The sequence below is a fragment of the Physella acuta genome, unplaced genomic scaffold (assembly GCF_028476545.2).
Source record: "Physella acuta isolate Inbredline_101_S28 unplaced genomic scaffold, ASM2847654v3 ptg000412l, whole genome shotgun sequence".
NCBI lineage: Eukaryota > Metazoa > Mollusca > Gastropoda > Physidae > Physella > Physella acuta.
The window spans coordinates 186,957-206,091 of NW_026731931.1; the positions used below are offsets into that span (position 1 = coordinate 186,957).

Here is a 19,135-nt window from a genome sequence, read left to right on the forward strand (position 1 = left end):
TTCTTTTCTCTCATTCAATGTTTTTAACTGCTCCGATTTTCATGAATAAATTTATCTTGTATTTTCAGTTACATTTTTTATTGTTGAAAGTGTTTATATAATGGTTGGTAATAAATTTAGGTGTAATGGAAATAATTGCAGACTAAGCTATTTCGCTTAATAAACCGGGAGTGATCTCCCTTAAACTGTCTCGAATATTCTTATATAAAATTACGGGGAATGGCAACTCGGGATATAGACAATATTATTTTAATACATTTTTAATTACTTAAACTTTTGAAAAAAAAGAATAGAATCTCGTTGGAAAAAGGATTGCGCACCAAGTGAACGCCAAACAAAATGTTTATAATTTAAAACTAATTTTTATATTTTTGTATCGAATATAAGCCGTTGAAAAGCCGTTTAGAATGTTTGATGTAATGAAATATATAAAAAGGTATGAAGCACTCTCCATCCTGGCAGAGGAAACAGTAGAGCGAAAATGGCTAGGAATACAGGAACTATGGAAGTCAACATGCACTGACATATTGGGGAGAAGAAAAAATGAACAAAAAGAATAGATCACAACAGAGACATGGGCCAAAATTGAAGATAGAAAAGAGATAAAGCCGAAGATTGACAAATGTAAGGATGAAAAAGAGAAAATAAACCTCAGAACACATTATTTTGAAGTAAATCGCATGGTCAGGAAAAGTGCAAAAGAAGACAAAAGACAGTTCATACAGGAGATGATAGAGGAGGCAGAAACTGCAGCACGACAAGGAAAAATGAAGAGGCTCTATGAAGTAACCAGGACACTATCAGGCAAGAACATTAATCCCAACAAACCAGTAAAGGATAAAATAGGAAATATTTTAACAAGTGACACAGAACAGACAGACAGATGGGTACAGCACTTTGATGAGATTTTAAACCATCCTCTCTCATCAAACATCCCCGATATACCACCTGCAAATCACCTACTAGATGTGTGTTCAGATCCACCTACAAAGTTAGAAACAATAACAGCAATAAAAAACATGAAAAATGGCAAAGCAGCTGGCCCGGACGGCATTCCACCAGAGGCACTAAAAGCAGACCCAGCCATATCATCAGACATACTACATCCTCTACTTAAGCAGATTTGGGAAGAAGAGATAATCCCATCTGACTAGAAAATGGGATACCTGATAAAACTGCCAAAGAAGGGAGTCCTGACACAATGCAACAACTGGAGAGGGATAATGCTTCTTTCAGTTCCAAGTAAGGTGCTGACAAGAATCATCCTAGAGAGACTTAGAGATGCCTTGGAAAAAAGCTGAGACAAGAACAGACTGGTTTTCGTCAGGACAGGTCATGTACTGACCACATTGCCACGCTGCGCATCATTATCGAACAGTCCCTTGAGTGGCAATCCCCCTTATACATGACTTTTTTTCGACTTCGAAAAGGCGTTTGACAGTGTGAATAGAGATGCTATCTGGAAGTTAATGAGCCACTATGGAATACCCAAAAAATGTATATCTATCACACAGAAACTATATGAAGACTCCACCAGTCAGGTAATACACAAGGGAAAGCTAACAAAACCATTCACGGTGACGACGGGAGTAAGACAGGGATGTATGCTATCGCCAATGATATTTTTGATGGTAATCGACTGGATCATGCTGAGAGCCACAAAAAACGACACAGGAATCCATTGGAGTTTCACAAAAAGGTTGGATGATCTTGATTGTGCCGATGACATCTGCCTACTATCTCATAAGCATCAACACACGCAAGCCAAACTAAATCGGCAATCTGAAGAAGCCTCCAAAATGGGACTAAAAATCAATAAAAACAAAACAGAGGTCATCAGAATCAATAACAGCCAGGACCTGCCGATACAGCTAAATGGAGAAGATTTACAAGAAACAAACACATTCACATATCTGGGAAGCGTGATCAATAAGGACGGGGGAGCAGACGAGGACATAAAATGCCGTATCAACAAGGCTAGATGTGCCTTCAACTCACTGCGCCCGATGTGGAGGTCCACGGCCCTGTCACTCCGGAGCGAAATTGGGATTTTCAACACAAATGTTAAGGCAGTGCTACTCTATAGCTTGGAGACCTGGAGGGTTACGAAGACAAATACTGATAGGCTACAGGCGTTCGTAAACAAATGCTTACGACATATACTCAAAATATGATGGCCAGACAAAATATTAAACAAAGACCTGTGGCAAATTTTAAAGCAACAGCCAATAGAGAAAGATATCAAATGGGGATGGATCGGACACACGTTAAGAAAAGAAAAAGAAAACATCGCAAAACATGCATTGGACTGGAATCCCCAGGGGAAAAGGAGGGTGGGCCGGCCAAGGAAAACATGGAAGAAAACGGTTGAGGAAGAGGCGAAAGCAGCTGGGCTCTCATGGGCAAAGATTAGAGGAGCCGCCCAAAACCGAGTCAGCTAGAGATGTGAGGTTGCAGCTCTTTGCTCCCCAGGGGCCACAAAGGAGTGATGATGATGATGATGATGATCGAATATTAGCCGTTGAAAAGCCGTTTAGAATGTTTGATGTAATGAAATATATAAAAAAAACTGCGTTTAACCTCTCCTTGAAGTCATCCGGAATGGCCAGGGAGAGTAAAACAAAAAAAAAGAATTCATAAAAAACGTTTTAATAACAAGCTTTTATGTACTAATGCGTTAAAAAGTAGAAAATAAATGAGTTTCTTTAAATATATAGTAATATAATACTACTATTTATATAACTATAAAGAAAAGCGTGTGACACTATATTATCTAATGGATACTTTTATTAAATTTAGGTAGCGACCCACGCTTTTCTTTATAGTTATATTAATAGAAGCGTAATATATTACTATATTTTTACTGAAACTCATATATTTTCTTCTTTTTAGTGCATTAGTATATAAATGCTTGTTATTAAAACGTTTTTACACGCTTTTATTTTATTCACTTCCTCTGTCGTCAGTCGTCATTCGTCAGTCTATATCGAAACGCCGGTGCGAAATTGCAGGCACTTCTACTTGACAGAAACGGTTCGTAGTTGGAACGTGGGTTAAGACGTGAAGACAATGCATCGTGATTTTAAATTTGACTTAATTGGTGGCCTAATTAATTTTTAATGAATTAATTAAAAATTGGACCAAATTAGTAGGCACTTCTATCCAACCACACCACACGCGTAATCACGTTCAATAGCGCGTCATCACGTTCAATAGACGCGCAATGGTTTTTAGTTATGAAATTCTATTGTAAAAAAAAAACACATGTAAATTACTAAAAAAAATGTCATAAAACACGTCATTTTAACTACAAGCTTTTATGTACTAATGCACTAAAAAGTAGAATATAAATTATAGACTACTATTTAAATAACTATAAAGAAAAGCGTGGGTCTCTTCCTAAACATTAGTAAAGGTATCCGATAGGAACTAAAGTGACCCACTCTTTTCTTTCTAGTTATTTAAATAGTAATCTATAATCTATTTTCTACTTTTTAGTGCATTAGTACATAAAAGCTTGCTATTAAAACGTTTTTTATGAATATTTTTAATGAATTTTTACAAGCTTTTATTCACCCATTTCATCGTCAGTCGTCAGTCTAGATCGAAATGCTCGAGCGAAAATTCTGACACTTCGAACTGACAGATTCGGTTCACAGTTGGCAAGTGGGACAAGACATGAAGATAATGCAATCTGAAATTAAATTTGACTTAATTGGATGCCTATTAATTTTTTATGAATTAATTAAAAATTTTAACAAATTAGTATAGGCATTTGTATCCAACCACACCACACGCGTCATTACCTCCAATAGCGCGTAATCACGTTTCAATAGGCGCGCAATGGGTTTTTAGTCATGAGAATATATTGTAAAAAAAAAATTCATTAAAAACGTTTTAATAACAAGCTCTTATGTACTAATGCACTAAAAAGAAAATCAATTATAGACTACTATTTAAATAACTATAAAGAAAAGCGTGGACTACTTTAGAATCTATTGGATACCTTTACTAATGTTTAGGAAGAGACCCACGCTTTTCTTTATAGTTATTTAAATAGTAGTCTATAATTTATTTTCTACTTTTAATGCATTAGTATATAAAAGCTTGTTATTAAAACGTTTTTTATGAAAAAGAAATTTCTGTACTTTCAATTTGTTAATGCAATAGAGTTGCATGACTAAAAACCATTGCGCACGTGATGACGTAGTCTAATAGTGCGGAATAGTTTGACGAGACAGCCTACTAATTTGGACAAAATGTTAAGTAAATCATAAATAATTAATTAGGCAATCAATTAAGTCAACTTTAATGTCATATTGCATTGTATTATTGTCTAGACCCACGTACCAACTTCGAACCATATCTGTCAGTTAGAAGAGCATATACTTTCGCTCGGGCGTTTCTATCTAGATAGACAGACTGACGACTGACTAGGAAGTGAGTTAAATAAAAGCTTGTAAAAAGTCAGAACAATATTATTGTTCTCCATAATAAAAATACACAGTAGTGATCTGTGGTGTATAGCCAAGTGTTGTATTTATTTAAAAAATGCAACCTCCCTAAGCAACCCAACTCCATGACTCTACTATTTTAAATTTAAAAAAAAAATGTTTTCTGAATTACTTTTAGATTACTAGTAGGCCTACTTATTTCTTAGTCCATTTCGAGTATAAATTAAGCTGAAAGTATTTTGGTACGTATTACACAACGTTTATAAAATGTTCAATTTTGGTTCAAAAATATGCTTTCTGGTAACACAAATTTATAAGTATTTAGAACCAGCTTTTCAAGTCTATTGTTCCTGCATGACAAGACAGAGTGACATTGAGACAGAATGACAGAACAGTGAAACTATTATTATAGATCGGTGGACACTGTATATAGGATGTTGAGTTAAGTACACATTAGAGATGAGTGGACGCTACACAAACTAGGTTACGTTTAGTACACACACTATACTCGTTGGAAACTGTAATCAAGTGATAGGGTTAAACACATGTTGTAACACATGGCTTGAATCTGTATCCTGTATACACACGTTTAGGAAGTTGACGCATAATTTGGCTAGCAGTTATTGTGTCTTCGGGCTGTTATGGTAAATACGTGATTATACAATGGGGATCTGTATACACCGGTTTAGCTAGTAGACTCATACAATTTGGTTAGTAATTCGTTTGTTATGATAAATACTTGATTATAAAAATGGGAATCTGAACACACAAGTTTAGGAAGTAGACTCATAATTTGGCTAGTAATTATTGTGTCTTTGAACTGCTTTAGGCTGTTATGATACATACGTGATGGTACCAATGGGTTTGCTTTAGTAAAGACATCTGTAGCGCGTTGGTTTCTGTTCCAGACTTTATGTGTTTCAATGTGTTAAAATTATGATTACACGAGGATTGGCTATGACTAAAATGTGATTAAGAAGACCATTTTGCTTTTGTAAAGATGTTATAATGATGTGCTAGCCAAATTGTGCACTTTAAAATTCGTCATGACATCTTTAACTCGCAGGCTACAATAATCTTAACACAACAGTTTAATTATCGTCTAGATTTTACTTCCTTGTGACACGGACTTCGTCATTAAGAGCGCAACTTGTTTGCTGATAACGTTTTGCCTTGACAAAGCCAGTGAAAACTGAAGTGTTAGTTTAGAAAGTCCTGGTCATTAACATGTAGAGTTTTCTACTGGGTGTTCATCATGGAAGGCAGGATTATAAAATCCGTATTTTTTTCTCTATTATGGTGCTCGATAATTGTAAGTATTATATGTATTTATTTGAATGCTGTGTCAAAAATGTGAATGAGAATAATATTTTGGGTTAAAGCTGATGTTGAGTTTAAGTAAAGCTTGAGGTGAATTATAATTCTGTATTATTACCAGCGATGCTGGCTAAATTACAATGTAATAGTTCAAGTGCGAAGCGCTGCTCTCTAGTCATGGTACTCATTCTATTGTTAATGATTCGTACATCTGTACAAAAACATTAGTATGGACATTGTCGAGCCTGAAGGTCCATGGTGTAGGTGAAGTAGAGCTCACATGTTTCAGAGTTTTCGGCATGCAATGATAGCGTGGCCAGCAGCCTATAATGTCACTAACATTAGTCGTGTACCTACAAGAATTTGGTAAGTGTTTTTCGCAATTGAATACTGGTTTCGAAGTCAGGTTAGCAGTCATAAAACATATTTTTTTGGAATTTAAACTCATATTATTTTTAAATATTCCCAAACGGATGGAATGTTATCCAATTATATCTCATTTCTACTTTTTGATATAGCAACGTTCATAGCACCAATTATATTTATCTGCTTTATAAATCTGTATCTAAGCAAAAAATCAATTGGTTAAACCTATTCTTAATTACTGGGTTGTTTGTTTTTCAATCTTTGATGTCTTTTACATCCCCACACCTGACATATTTCCACTAAGTTTTCAAGTCAAGCGGCATCTCCTGTATGTAACACACTACCGCCTGGCTTGTATGACTACGGCCAAACTTGCAGCTCCAGCTCCCAATGTGTCACTGGGTTCTGTTCTAACTCAAGATGCGCATGTGCCTCTGGGACTACATACATCACATGCGTCGCTGCTTGTGTATCTAGTAAGTAATGCTAAACATTTAGACTGTGTTATACACGAGTATTAAAATATTTAATATAATATGATTTATCTATAAGTGGTTTGTCATTAAAAGGCTTTCGTTTTTTTTATAAATTCATCACTGCTAGCTCTATCAATGCACGTCTTAGTGTTTAAAACTTAAAAACTCAACATTTTTTTTTCAAGATCACCCGCCGTTGCCATGGGAAAAATATTAATTTAAATATTTTTTTGTAGCCTAACCCATTAAGTACACTTCTTTTTAAGATTGCAATTCAACGATAACAGCTGCATCAGGAACAATAACCAACCCAGGTTATCCATCAAGCTACTCTGGGCAATGTTTCTGGACCATTCAAGGATCTACGGGAAGCATTATCGCTTTCAAGTATTTACATACTGTTGCTGTGTTGTTGTTTTTTTAAATTGCATTACACTAATATTTCATAGTAAATCAGTTATTGTGAAATATAGCATTGCGATTTTGTTTTCACTCAGAAGATCAACAGTTTCCACTGATGTATCCAGTAGACTATACATTAAACACGAGCATCCTTTAGATGCCATAATTTGCAATGCTTTAGTTTATAATATCCTGATCAATAGAAATTTTATTTTAAGTGAGATAATATATGATTACTAGCGTACCCGACCCCCGCGCGTTGCCGCGGGGATAGAAGAAAGTTTGACGAAATATATTAGAAGGATTTCACCAACGCGTTACGAATCATATGTTCTAAGATGCGTGACCTTCTTTTCTAAAAATCAGTTATTTAAATGTAAACAATGCATGCGCTTGGATCATAAATATCAGGACACGGGCTTACCTGCCTTACCGCATGAAAACCTTGAGTGTACATTAACCACTCACCGAAATAATAAGGTAGAACACACTTCGGTGACCGCCCATTGTCAGGGACGTCGAGGCGCCCCCCCCCCCCCCATTACGCTACCGCATAAGCGCGGCGTACGACCCCTGGCTCTTTAAAAAAGCATCCTGTTAACAATGATGCAGATTGTGTCATTCACTAAAGTGACAAAAATGAACAGGATTTGTTATTTAACACGTAAAAAAAATATTTGACGCTTTTTAAACATCAGTGTGACTGATGCACTATTATAGCGTTAGCATTGGTCTATTCTTAGATGCTCTATCTCAATTTCTGTTTGGATTATCTAAAATAGATGCTGATTGCATCATTCGCAAAGTGACGAAACAGTTTGAATTGTTTACGGACAAAAACAAAACATCCCAGTTAATTATCTAACCTTGGTTAATTTTTCTGATTATTAAAATAAAACGAATTACTTGGCCCTCAGCGGCCCATGTGAAACTTTGGGGGCCGAAACAGACATTTTTATTTGCAGGCTAATCGCACCCTACCAGGGCGCCAGAGAACACTACTGATTCAATTTAGTAAGCGTTTGTAACGCCCCATCCTATTCATTGTCTATCACATTGTTTAGACCGAACGTATTCACCATAGCGCTCACGGGAAAGACCAGGGCGCCAAATCGCATCCTGCCGGGGGGGGGGGGGGGGGGGGGGGCATGCAAAATTAAATCCCCCGCCCCCACCATCCACATACCCCTATTCCCCCCTCCCACTCCAGAATGCTTCTCGGGAGTATTCATCAACTCCCTAAAGTTTTATGGCACCGGGATAAATTGCGTCGAACCGCAACAGTCTTTTATTTTTATATACCGTATATTGAGAAAAATCCCACCATACCGTGGCGCCGCCCTTGCGAATTTTAAAAATGATTTTTTACAGAACCCTTTCCTGGAGTGTTCTAATCAAGTCCCTAAAGTGTGATGGCTATCGGATGAACGTTGTGAGACCGCAATCGACTTTTATTTTTATAAATCGTATATAGAGAAAAAAACAAATCGCACCCTGCCGGGGCGCCACCCCTGCTAATTTGAAAATGTTTTTAGCGCAGAAACCTCCCCAAGAAACGAATTTAACTTCTTCCCAAAGTTTCATGGCGATCGTGTAAACGGTGTCACGGCAATTCACTTTTATTATTTTTATATACGATACATCGAAAAATGATTTTTTACACAACCCTTCCCCAAAGTGTTCTAATGAACTCACCAAAGTTTAATGGCAATCGGATGAATGGGTTCAAATCAAAATCGACTTTTCTTTTTATATATCGTCTTTTTAGAAAAAACAAATCGCGCCTTGCCGTGGCGCCACCCCTGCAAATTTGAAAATGTTTTTAGCGCAGAAACCTCACTAGGAATAAATTCAACTTCTTCCCAAAGATTCATGCCTATTGGATGAACGGTGTCACTGCAAATCACTTTCATTATTTTTATATACCATATATAGAGGAAAATCCCACCCTCCCGTGGCGCCGCCCTTGCGAAATGAAAAATTATTTTTTTACAGAACTCTTTCTTGGAGTGTTATAATGAACTCGCCAAAGTCTCATGACTATCAGATGAACGATGTCAAACCAAAATCGACTTTTATTTTTATATACCATATATAGAGGAAAAATATATTGCGCCCTGCCGAGGCGCCACCCCAGCGAATTTGAATTTTTTTTTCCTCAGAAACCTCCCCAGTAATATTCTCAACAATTTCCCAAAGTTTCACTGCAATGTGGTGAGAGGTGTAGTAATGCATAAAGGACAAACAGACAGACAAACAGACAGACACACACAAACATACATTGCTTTTTATAAATATAGATCAACATTTAAAATTATATATATATATATATATATATATATATATATATATATATTATATATATATATATATATATATATATATATATATATATATACATATATATATATATATATATATATATATATATATATATATATATATATATATATATATATATATATATATATATATATATATATATATATGTGTGCCTGTGTGTGTGTATGTATACATATGTATATATAAATCTAATTTTAATAAATAGTTTATTATTTAATTAAATAATTAAAAATATGATTTTATTCAAAGGTATGTGTATCCTTTTATTTGTAGATTGATGCCTTTCTGAAATTCTGTATCCATCAAATTGCTTTATTGTTCTTTTTATAATCATTGTTTTACGTTCATCCTCTCTAGATTTTATCATAAATTGTATTCACAATATTTCGTTCTCCTCTCCAGCGTAACTTACTTGGACATGGAATCTGTCAATAGCTGTTCATCAAACTATCTGGAACTATTTGACGGGCCTTCATCATCCTACAGGACATTTGGGAAAATGTGCACATCATGGCAGGTGCTGACAGTGTCCACCACAAGCAACATGTACGTCGTGTTTAGTACATCAGCAAGTGGACGATTTCACGCGACATTTAAAATACAAGGTATGGTTTGTTGTTTACATCAAGATAGTTACAGGCAAAAAAAAACAAAACAGAAAGGCGTCTACAATACAACAGAGATGTTTTTAAAGAAATTTATAAAACCTAATATCTTATAGAGTTTTTGTAAACTTTTTAATGTTCATGCGATTCTTATGAAATTAATTCGGATGCGCGTTCGGACGGACGGACGGACCAACAGACAGACCTGTTTTATACTTTTTGTATTTATCTGTCAGGGGTCCAAATAAGGGAACATAATTATACCCGTTTCTAGAAAAGTGAATTGTTTCATGAACAAATTAGATGAGATCCATTTAAAGAAAACGAATGTGGTCATTTTAGGTACTAATCAATAGAATATTTTGCGCACAATATAAGATTTGAATATGTTTTCCGAAGGTCTGATTTAACATAAAACACAGAAATAATAATCAGTTGAAATGTTTATAATAACAAGCCTTAACTATACTGAGAAAATACATCGCTTTTTAAGCATGCATAATATATTAATGAGGCACTTTCGTCCTTAACAATCAATTGAAGTTGTGGTTTCTCATACGATTCTCGTAAAGCTATTTACAGCAAACACTATCAAATTTTAGCAGCTGGCCGTAGTGACTAACAACATTGTTGTACTTAAGTAAAACGTTTATTCGGTATGTAGTGTCAACCTAAAAATAACCACTTAACCATTTGATAACAAAAAAATGATCTAACGATTTCCAAATTTGTTATAAAATCCAAAATGTATATACCTAATGTATAAACATATATATATATATATATATATATATATATATATATATATATATATATATGGCACTATATACAAAGAGAGACTGATAAAAGATAAAGCAAATTTATACTGTGGTACATTAATATCCCTGTAGGAACATCAACAACATTGCAAGATGCATCCGGCTTCATTGTCAGTCCTGGATTTCCACTTGTCTATCTAGATAACAAAGTTTACGACTGGACAATCGTGGGAAGATCCGGGACATTTATCAACCTAAAGTAATTCTATTTTGCTAATCGATAAAAAAAAACAATTGTGCTTTATAGTTTATTGTTATTTCGAAGTTTAAATTACTTAAATTAGACTATGTGTCACACACACACGCAAGCAAGCACACACATTCACACATATTCAGAGAGAGTGTGTTAAATTCTCATAATCTTCACTTTAAAACGTCAGCTCCCCTCCAGGCTAGAGCAAAATATAATTTATATAGAAAGAGTAATAATATACTTTTACCAGTGCCCCCCCCCCCTCCACTCCGGAAAATTTTGTGCCATCTGTTACGCTTAGGTTTGTGCGAGAGGGTTTGAGCCACTTGACTCGGCCAACTACCATTTGGTTCATCTCCACTACCAGGGAGAGAAGTTCTAAACTTGAGAACCAATAAGGCTATCTCACGTTCAGACGAATCTACGACGCCCAGAGATAAGACGAACTAAGTACTCCTTGTACGAATCTTTATTATTTAATCTACATATATATATTCCTAGAACCTATCTCTCAACTTAAGTCATGTCAACCAACACACGTCCTTTAACACCGACAAATCAAGATTAGACTGCTTCACACACACTCCCCAGCAACCAGTCTCTACACAAAATTGTCACTGTCACACTATACGCGTCATCATTCCATGCGTTCAACATACCTTTCGCACCAACATTCACTCGCATCGATCTACACTCAGAACATGCATCATAACACCACCTCTGAGTGAAAAGTATGAAAGAAACACTGGTAGAAAAATAAAGGAATCGTATTTATTTTTTTACAACAGCATTGATACATTTAAGCTGGAGGGCACATTTCCTGAATGCAAATACGACTACTTACAAGTTTATGATGGAAGTAGCGCCTCATCTCCCGCTTACCCCAAATATTGTGGCAAGAGTGCACCGGGAATGATCGTTTCTACATCAAACTACATGCACATAGTTTTTAGAACAGATGACTCGAGTGTTTATAAGGGATTCAATGCTACCTACTATACACAAGGTGAGGTGATAAAAGGGGTTTGCAGTGTTTTTATTCATACACTGAGCTAACATTTGGTTGAATACGTTAACTAAAGTGTAGGTATTTAAAGATGTAGGCCTACTATTTTTCTTTTTAAATCAATAATTAAATATACCGTGCAGCAGGAGAGATTTTAAAGGAAATGTGTGCGTGAACAAATTTCAATAAAATAATATTAACAACAGATATAAATCCATTTTGTTTATAATAATTGCAGATATTTTTTTTTTAATTACAAATTTTAAAACAATGATGTAATTTAAAAAAAAAAAACATTTTACGTAAAACTGTGTTCATGTGTGAAAAGTATATAATAATATTTTAAATTATTTGTATGAGATCATAAGACAATAATATAGTTCTACAATTGTATGAACATAATTTACCTTTTGAATTGCAAACAAAAATCTTACTAAGGAATGTTATTTATAAACAATAAATACTGCACTATAATTAAATCCAAAAGGTTTTCAATCCGTTAGTACATAAAAATTATTGTTTTTTGTGAACGAATAACGGAATTTCAGAATGTTTTTTTTTGTATATGTATTTGAAATAAGAGATAGATTAAAAATGTAATCTATTTACAGGCACAGTAGCAACGCTCTACGAGTCAGGAAAAGTGGCAAGTCCGGGTTATCCATTAAATTATTTGAATAGGCAGGATATCACATGGACACTGACCACTAGAGCTGGAACATATCTAATTTTAAAGTAAGAGAAAGTGTATATATATATATATATATATATATATATATATATATATATATATTTATTTATTTAGTTTTTTATTTATTTATAATTCGTATATATGACACGATATAATTTCTATTATTTGCTCTAACTTTATGTGAACATAATTCTATAATGTTGATATTCAGTAATGCTTTAAAAAGTATGAACTTTTCTAAATTTATCTAAGTGAATTTTTTAACTTGATTATATTAATGAGGTTAAGTGTTCCAGTAGTTCTACGATATGTCTGAGCGTTCCCAATTCGTAACATTTAAAAATTGTGTTTAGCATATCTTTTGTGGAAGCTGAAGGATGCCGCAGAGACTACATTACCGTGTACGACGGATCCAACACGTCGGCTAGAACGTTTGACACCATCTGTGTTAAAAACATCTCGTCTGTGATCGCCTCGTCCACAAACTACCTGATAGTCAGATTTAGAACAGATTATTCCGTTACGCATAAAGGATTTTATGGGGAGTTTTACTCACAAGGTAGTTTCTAAACAGTGTTAGTTTAAGCCAAAGTTAAGGACATTGTTTTTCCAAAAATAAGCATTGCAAAAATCAAAATTAAGATTTTTCACTTTTTCCCCGGCCCTGCCTCTGAAAACGTATATTTGCACCCTTGTTTGTATATTTATGTTTCCGAGAGACTGGGTTTACCTGATAAAATACCGTCTCACTTAAGTGTACTTTAAGTCATATTCATTAATAAGTATGTGATTTTAAAATAATCCGGTAGTGATCTCCCCTAAACTTTTTCGAATATTCTTATATAGCCATACCAGGGATGGCAACTCGGGATATAGGCATATTGTTAATCCATTTTTAATTACTTAAACTTTTTTAAGTAGAATAAAATCTCGTAAAAAAAATTGCCCACCATATAAACGCCAAAGAAAATGTGTAAAATAGTGAGGAATATTATTAGTACGTTATAAATTCACATACATTTTTTGAGAAATCGGAAATGGCATAAATTACTACTTTCGGTCAACGGAAATTACTCAAAATTTGACAGAAGGCAGAGAATTATATCTTTTTCTAACGTGTGAAATTTCATTGATCTATCTAAAATAGTACTTAAGTTATAGGCTTTTGAAAAATTGAAAGCAAAAAAAGTTCCACTTCCTTTTAACGGGAACTGCTACAATGTTGATACATATCTACAAATTTGATATAATTCTTATATATGAAATTTCGTCAACCTAGCTGTAACGGTACTCACGTAATCGTGTTCACAGACACACACATATACACAGACATATGAAGAAGATTGCAAAACTATGTTTTTCCGACTAAGGGTGGTGTAAATCGTCGAGATTTTTTTTCTACTAGATTTTATTATAATTTAAAAAGGGTCATTAATTACAAATTGATTAAAAATGATGTCTATATCCCGAGGTGCGGTCCCCCATTGTATTGTTATATAAGAATATTCTAGAAAGTTTAGGGGAGATTACTCCCGGTTTATTTGTGTTTTAAAAAACGAGCTGTTTTGCCACAATTTTACCAAATAAAAAAAAATCGAACGTAGCCTGACTAAATTTGTTCATTTTTATTTATTTTCTAATGTTTGTCCCATTATATTTAGACCGATTATAAACATAGACGTTTGTTTTTCATAAGCTGCAAAATTTACGTAATTAGCGTAATTTTAATTAGACCTTCTGTATTCAGTCAAGGTGTTTAGGAGTTATTTATCTCATCTATATCTCATTTATATATATATATATATATATATATATATATATATATATATATATATATGTATATATATATATATATGTATATATATATATATATATATATATATATATATATATATATATATATATATATATATATATATATATATATCTATATATATATATATCTATATATATATATATATATCTATGTAAATATATATATATATATATACATATATATATATATATATATATATATATATATATATATATATATATATATATATATATAAATATATATATATATATATATATATATATATATATATATACTAGGCATGCTGCCAAGCTTCGCTTAGGCTTTCGAAAACATTGAGAATTTGAATGCTTAATTAATTCGCCCGATGGTCGGTCTACGACCTCAGGAGCTAGGAAGAGGTTCCTACGTGGACATTTTTTTTCGATTTATAGCTCATATAAGGCGCCGGTCAGTCGAGGTCAGTTTTGACCCCCTCATCGTAGACTTTTCGGCCAACCGGTCCCCGTGTTCTGTCGCCCCAAGGCAAGATCCTGCCAAATTTGAAGCGCCCGCGGCTCTTTTTTTAGTGTAAACAATTAGCGACGTCATTGTTAAATGCGTTCTTGTCCCAAGTTTAAACACTTTTGCGGTTGCATAATTAAAATTGTTTTTCTACATTCGAATACGCCTTTATTTTTTATTTTTCTTCTTTAAATAAAAATGTGGTTATACATTTAAAACATCTAACATATTATTTTCAACAAAAATCCGTATAAAGTTCTTCATGTATCGCTGCAGTTTCTGATGTGATGTCCGGCGAAAATATTTTGCGGACAGAGAGAGAAGTGCGCACAGAGTCCATTATATATTAGGATATATATATATATATATATATATATATATATATATATATATACAATGCTTCTTTAAATGTGTAACATTGCTCGTTGCATTCAATAAATGTGTACTTATTTGTGTTTTAGCCAATACTAACACTATCTATGGATCAAAAGGTTTGGTAATTAGCCCAGGGTTTCCTCTTGGCTACCTTAACGACAGTTACATTACCTGGACTATCAATTCAGAAACAGGAACCTTCATTGTTTTAAAGCAAGTATTAAACGAATGCATGTTTTAAATGGTCAAAATCTTAGAACTGCATTTAAACAAAATGAACAATTTGTAATTTCAAAGTAGTAATATTCATATGGAGCACAAAGGCAAAACTAAGGCTATGTTTGTAATTTGGTTGTGGTAAAGGATCAATTAAAACAAAACAAAGTTCGAAGTAATTTTTACAATATTGATATTTTAAATTTCAGTATAACATCATTTGACTTGGGTCCAGTGTCGTCAACCTGCAATAATGACTATCTTCAATTATTTGATGGATCGTCTTTAAGCTCCAACAAGTTAGCTCAACTATGAGCTCAACTATGTGGCAATGTTGTCCCTGGTCTGATCGCCTCTACATCAAATTACATGTACATTGTGTTTAGAACTGATAGCTATAATACGTATAGGGGCTTCAATGCTTCTTATTATACACAATGTGAGTTACTAAGAGTGTTAACGTCCATTTATTAAAATGGATATATAAGCTAAATTACTTTAATGTTTCATCTATAAAAAAACCCGGAATATAACTATTTAAATAGCTTTAAAATAATCATGTCTCAATAAATAATTATTGCTTATTAAATAGACTTAGTAAATAAACACAGACATATATGATTGTATTCGATGCAGGTATTAAAATTTAAAAAACATTTTCATCTCATTTCTACCACTGACAAAACATTTGAACTTTTATTTTTCTTAAAAAAATATGTGAAATCATACGTGATCTAGATATTACTAGTTTACAGTATAAATGTTTTAAACAGATGATTATCTATTAATAAATGTTTTGAATTATTTTGATATATATATATATATATATATATATATATATATATATATATATATATATATATATATATATATATATATGCTTGCTCGTCTCATAGCAAGGACAAATAACTTAACTGGATCACAAGGTTTTATTATTAGTCCAGGATTTCCTCTTGGTTACCCTAACAACCAGTACATCACCTGGAGAATTGATAGTGTTTCTGGGACATTTATCATTTTAAAGTAAGTAGAAAATCAGTTAATTATTTAAATACGTATTTATGAAATTAAAACTCGAAAATTAGAGTTTATGAAAAATGTTTTTTTTTAAGAAATATTTGTAGCCACTTAAATTTTTATTGGTGGTAAAGACGTAATTGAAATTGAAAGAACACAGTGAACAAAACGTAATAATATTTTATTTTAGTATCAGATTATCTGACTTTGGGCCACTAACGACAAACTGCAGTAATGACTATCTTCAAGTCTTTGACGGGTTTTCTAGTAGCTCAAGACAGTTGGCTACACTGTGTGGAAACGTTGTCCCTGGTCTGATCACCTCTACATCAAATTACATGTACATTGTGTTTAAAACGGATAGCTACAATAACTATAGGGGATTCAATGCTTCTTATTTTACCTACAGTGAGTACTGTGTTATAGTAAATATTATTTTGAATCACGAATGTATATCTGTGTAATAAACATACATTTGTAATTTAAAAAAACAAATTCAAATTTTACAAGAGCGTATAATATTGGTTTATTCGACTTTTTACTGCCAATACCATTACCGACAGTCACTGCAAGAGATATATTGACGTAAAACATGTAATAAAAATCACGTTGAATAATAAACCGGGAGTGATCTCCCCTAAACTTTCTCAAATATTCTTATATAACTTGGAATATAGACATGATTTTTAATTACTTAAACTTTTAAAAATTGAATAGAATCTCATAGAAAAAAGAATTGCGCACCAAGCGAATGCCAATACAAAATGTGCATAATAGTGCGCAATATTATTAGTACTTTATAAATATACATGATTTTTTTGAGAAATCGGAAATAGCGTAAATTAGTACTTTCGGTCAACGGAAATTATTCATAATTTGAAAGAAGGTAGAGACCTAGATTGTTTACGTACTTGTGAAATTTCATTTATCTGTCTTAAATAGTACTCAAGTTATAGGCTTTTGAAAAGTTCAAAGTCGAAAATGTACCTTTTCTGGTTATCAGAAATCGCTCAAAATTCGATCAAGATCTACGATTTTGATGAAATACTTATATATTTAATTTCATCAACTTAGCTGTAAAGGTACTCAAGTTATCGTGTTTACACACGGACAGACACACAGACACACAGACATACGGACAGAATTCAAAAATCCAGTTTTTACGACTCGATAACGCATAAAACGCCAAAATGTGTATATATTTGCATTTATAATTTTTGCCTAATTGAAATAAGTCCTCTATACTCCGGATGTGATAAATGACTGAGGAGTAAAACGGTGAAAACTGTCAAAATTTCATGTTATTTTTGTGCACGATTATAATACTTTCTGTATACTCTGTATACAAGAAAGTAAAAATGAAAATTTACATTAAAAAGCAGCATAGAATTATATGAAAACTGTGATCAAATGTGTTTACCGAATAGTTCTTTCTACTGCTAAAAGAATGCACCCCTTATACAAAGTGAACAGCTTTAAAAAAACAAAATTCTTAAATTAAAGCAACTGAGATTTTAAAAAATGCTCATTTTGATATTTAATAATTTTATTATGTTCTAAAAAGGTTGTGTTACCAATTTAATCAAATGAATAATTTAAATTTTTCTTAAATACACTTAAAAACAAATCCCCTGTTTACCTTTTACTTTAAAAATATTGTAACTGTGTTTCTTTTTCTAAACACAATGTGTAGACCTACAAAAATCTAATAATGATATTTTTTCAATTACTTGTTATTTATTTATTTATTTTATTTGACTTTATAAATTTCTCAAATAAACTATTTGACATTATATATATATATATATATATATATATATATATATATATATATATATATATATAGTCAATATGTGCTTTTTTCCCTCATAGCAACGACAAATATCATTTCTGGATCACAAGGACTTATTATTAGCCCAGGCTTTCCTATTGGTTATCTCAACAGCAGTCACATTACTTGGACACTTAACGGATCTAACGGAACGTTTATAGTCTTAAAGCAAGTGTTACAGTTTGCACAATATAGTTTGATAATAAAATATGCTTTAAATCAATAAACTTTTTTAAAAAGAATTCTGTAAATGTGTTATCGTAATAAAAAATGCATTAAACATGAAAAAGTCTAAAGAAATTTTATTAAATATTTTTTTTACTTCAGTATAACATCATTTGACTTGGGCCCAGTAACATCAACCTGCAGTAATGACTATCTTCAAGTCTTTGACGGGTCGTCTTCAAGCCCAAGACAGTTGGCTACACTGTGTGGTAACGTTGTCCCTGGTCTGATCGCCTCTACATCAAATTACATGTACATTGTGTTTAGGACTGATAGCTACAATACATATAGGGGATTCAATGCTTTTTATTATACCTACAGTGAGTAATGTTTAATAATAATTATCGTGTTGTTTCAGTAATGTATGTCTTTGTAATAGAAATACATTAAAATCATTATTTTAAAAACAAATTCAAATTTTACCAGAGCATTATAAGTTCATCTTTTTTCCGATAATAGACAACTAGTTTCTTCACTATACGTAAATGAATGTAGGTGTTT

At 32.8% G+C, this 19,135-nt stretch overlaps 1 protein-coding gene and 1 long non-coding RNA gene across 2 annotated transcripts; both read left to right on the forward strand.

The window, feature by feature from the left end:
* The first annotated feature begins 1,600 nt into the window (after positions 1–1,600).
* On the forward strand, positions 1,601–12,719 carry LOC131942559 (tolloid-like protein 2). Its single transcript, XM_059302453.1, has 7 exons — positions 1,601–1,699; positions 6,442–6,613; positions 6,880–7,000; positions 9,761–9,963; positions 10,854–10,980; positions 11,763–11,980; positions 12,592–12,719. The coding sequence occupies exons 1-7, from the start codon at positions 1,601–1,603 to the stop codon at positions 12,717–12,719; spliced, it is 1,068 nt and encodes a 355-aa protein (XP_059158436.1).
* Positions 12,720–15,893: 3,174 nt separating this feature from the next.
* Positions 15,894–18,554, forward strand: LOC131942589 (uncharacterized). The gene is made up of 4 exons (XR_009386785.1): positions 15,894–16,000; positions 16,458–16,584; positions 16,769–16,986; positions 18,451–18,554. It is a non-coding gene; the product is annotated as an uncharacterized LOC131942589 (long non-coding RNA).
* The last annotated feature ends 581 nt before the right edge of the window (positions 18,555–19,135 follow it).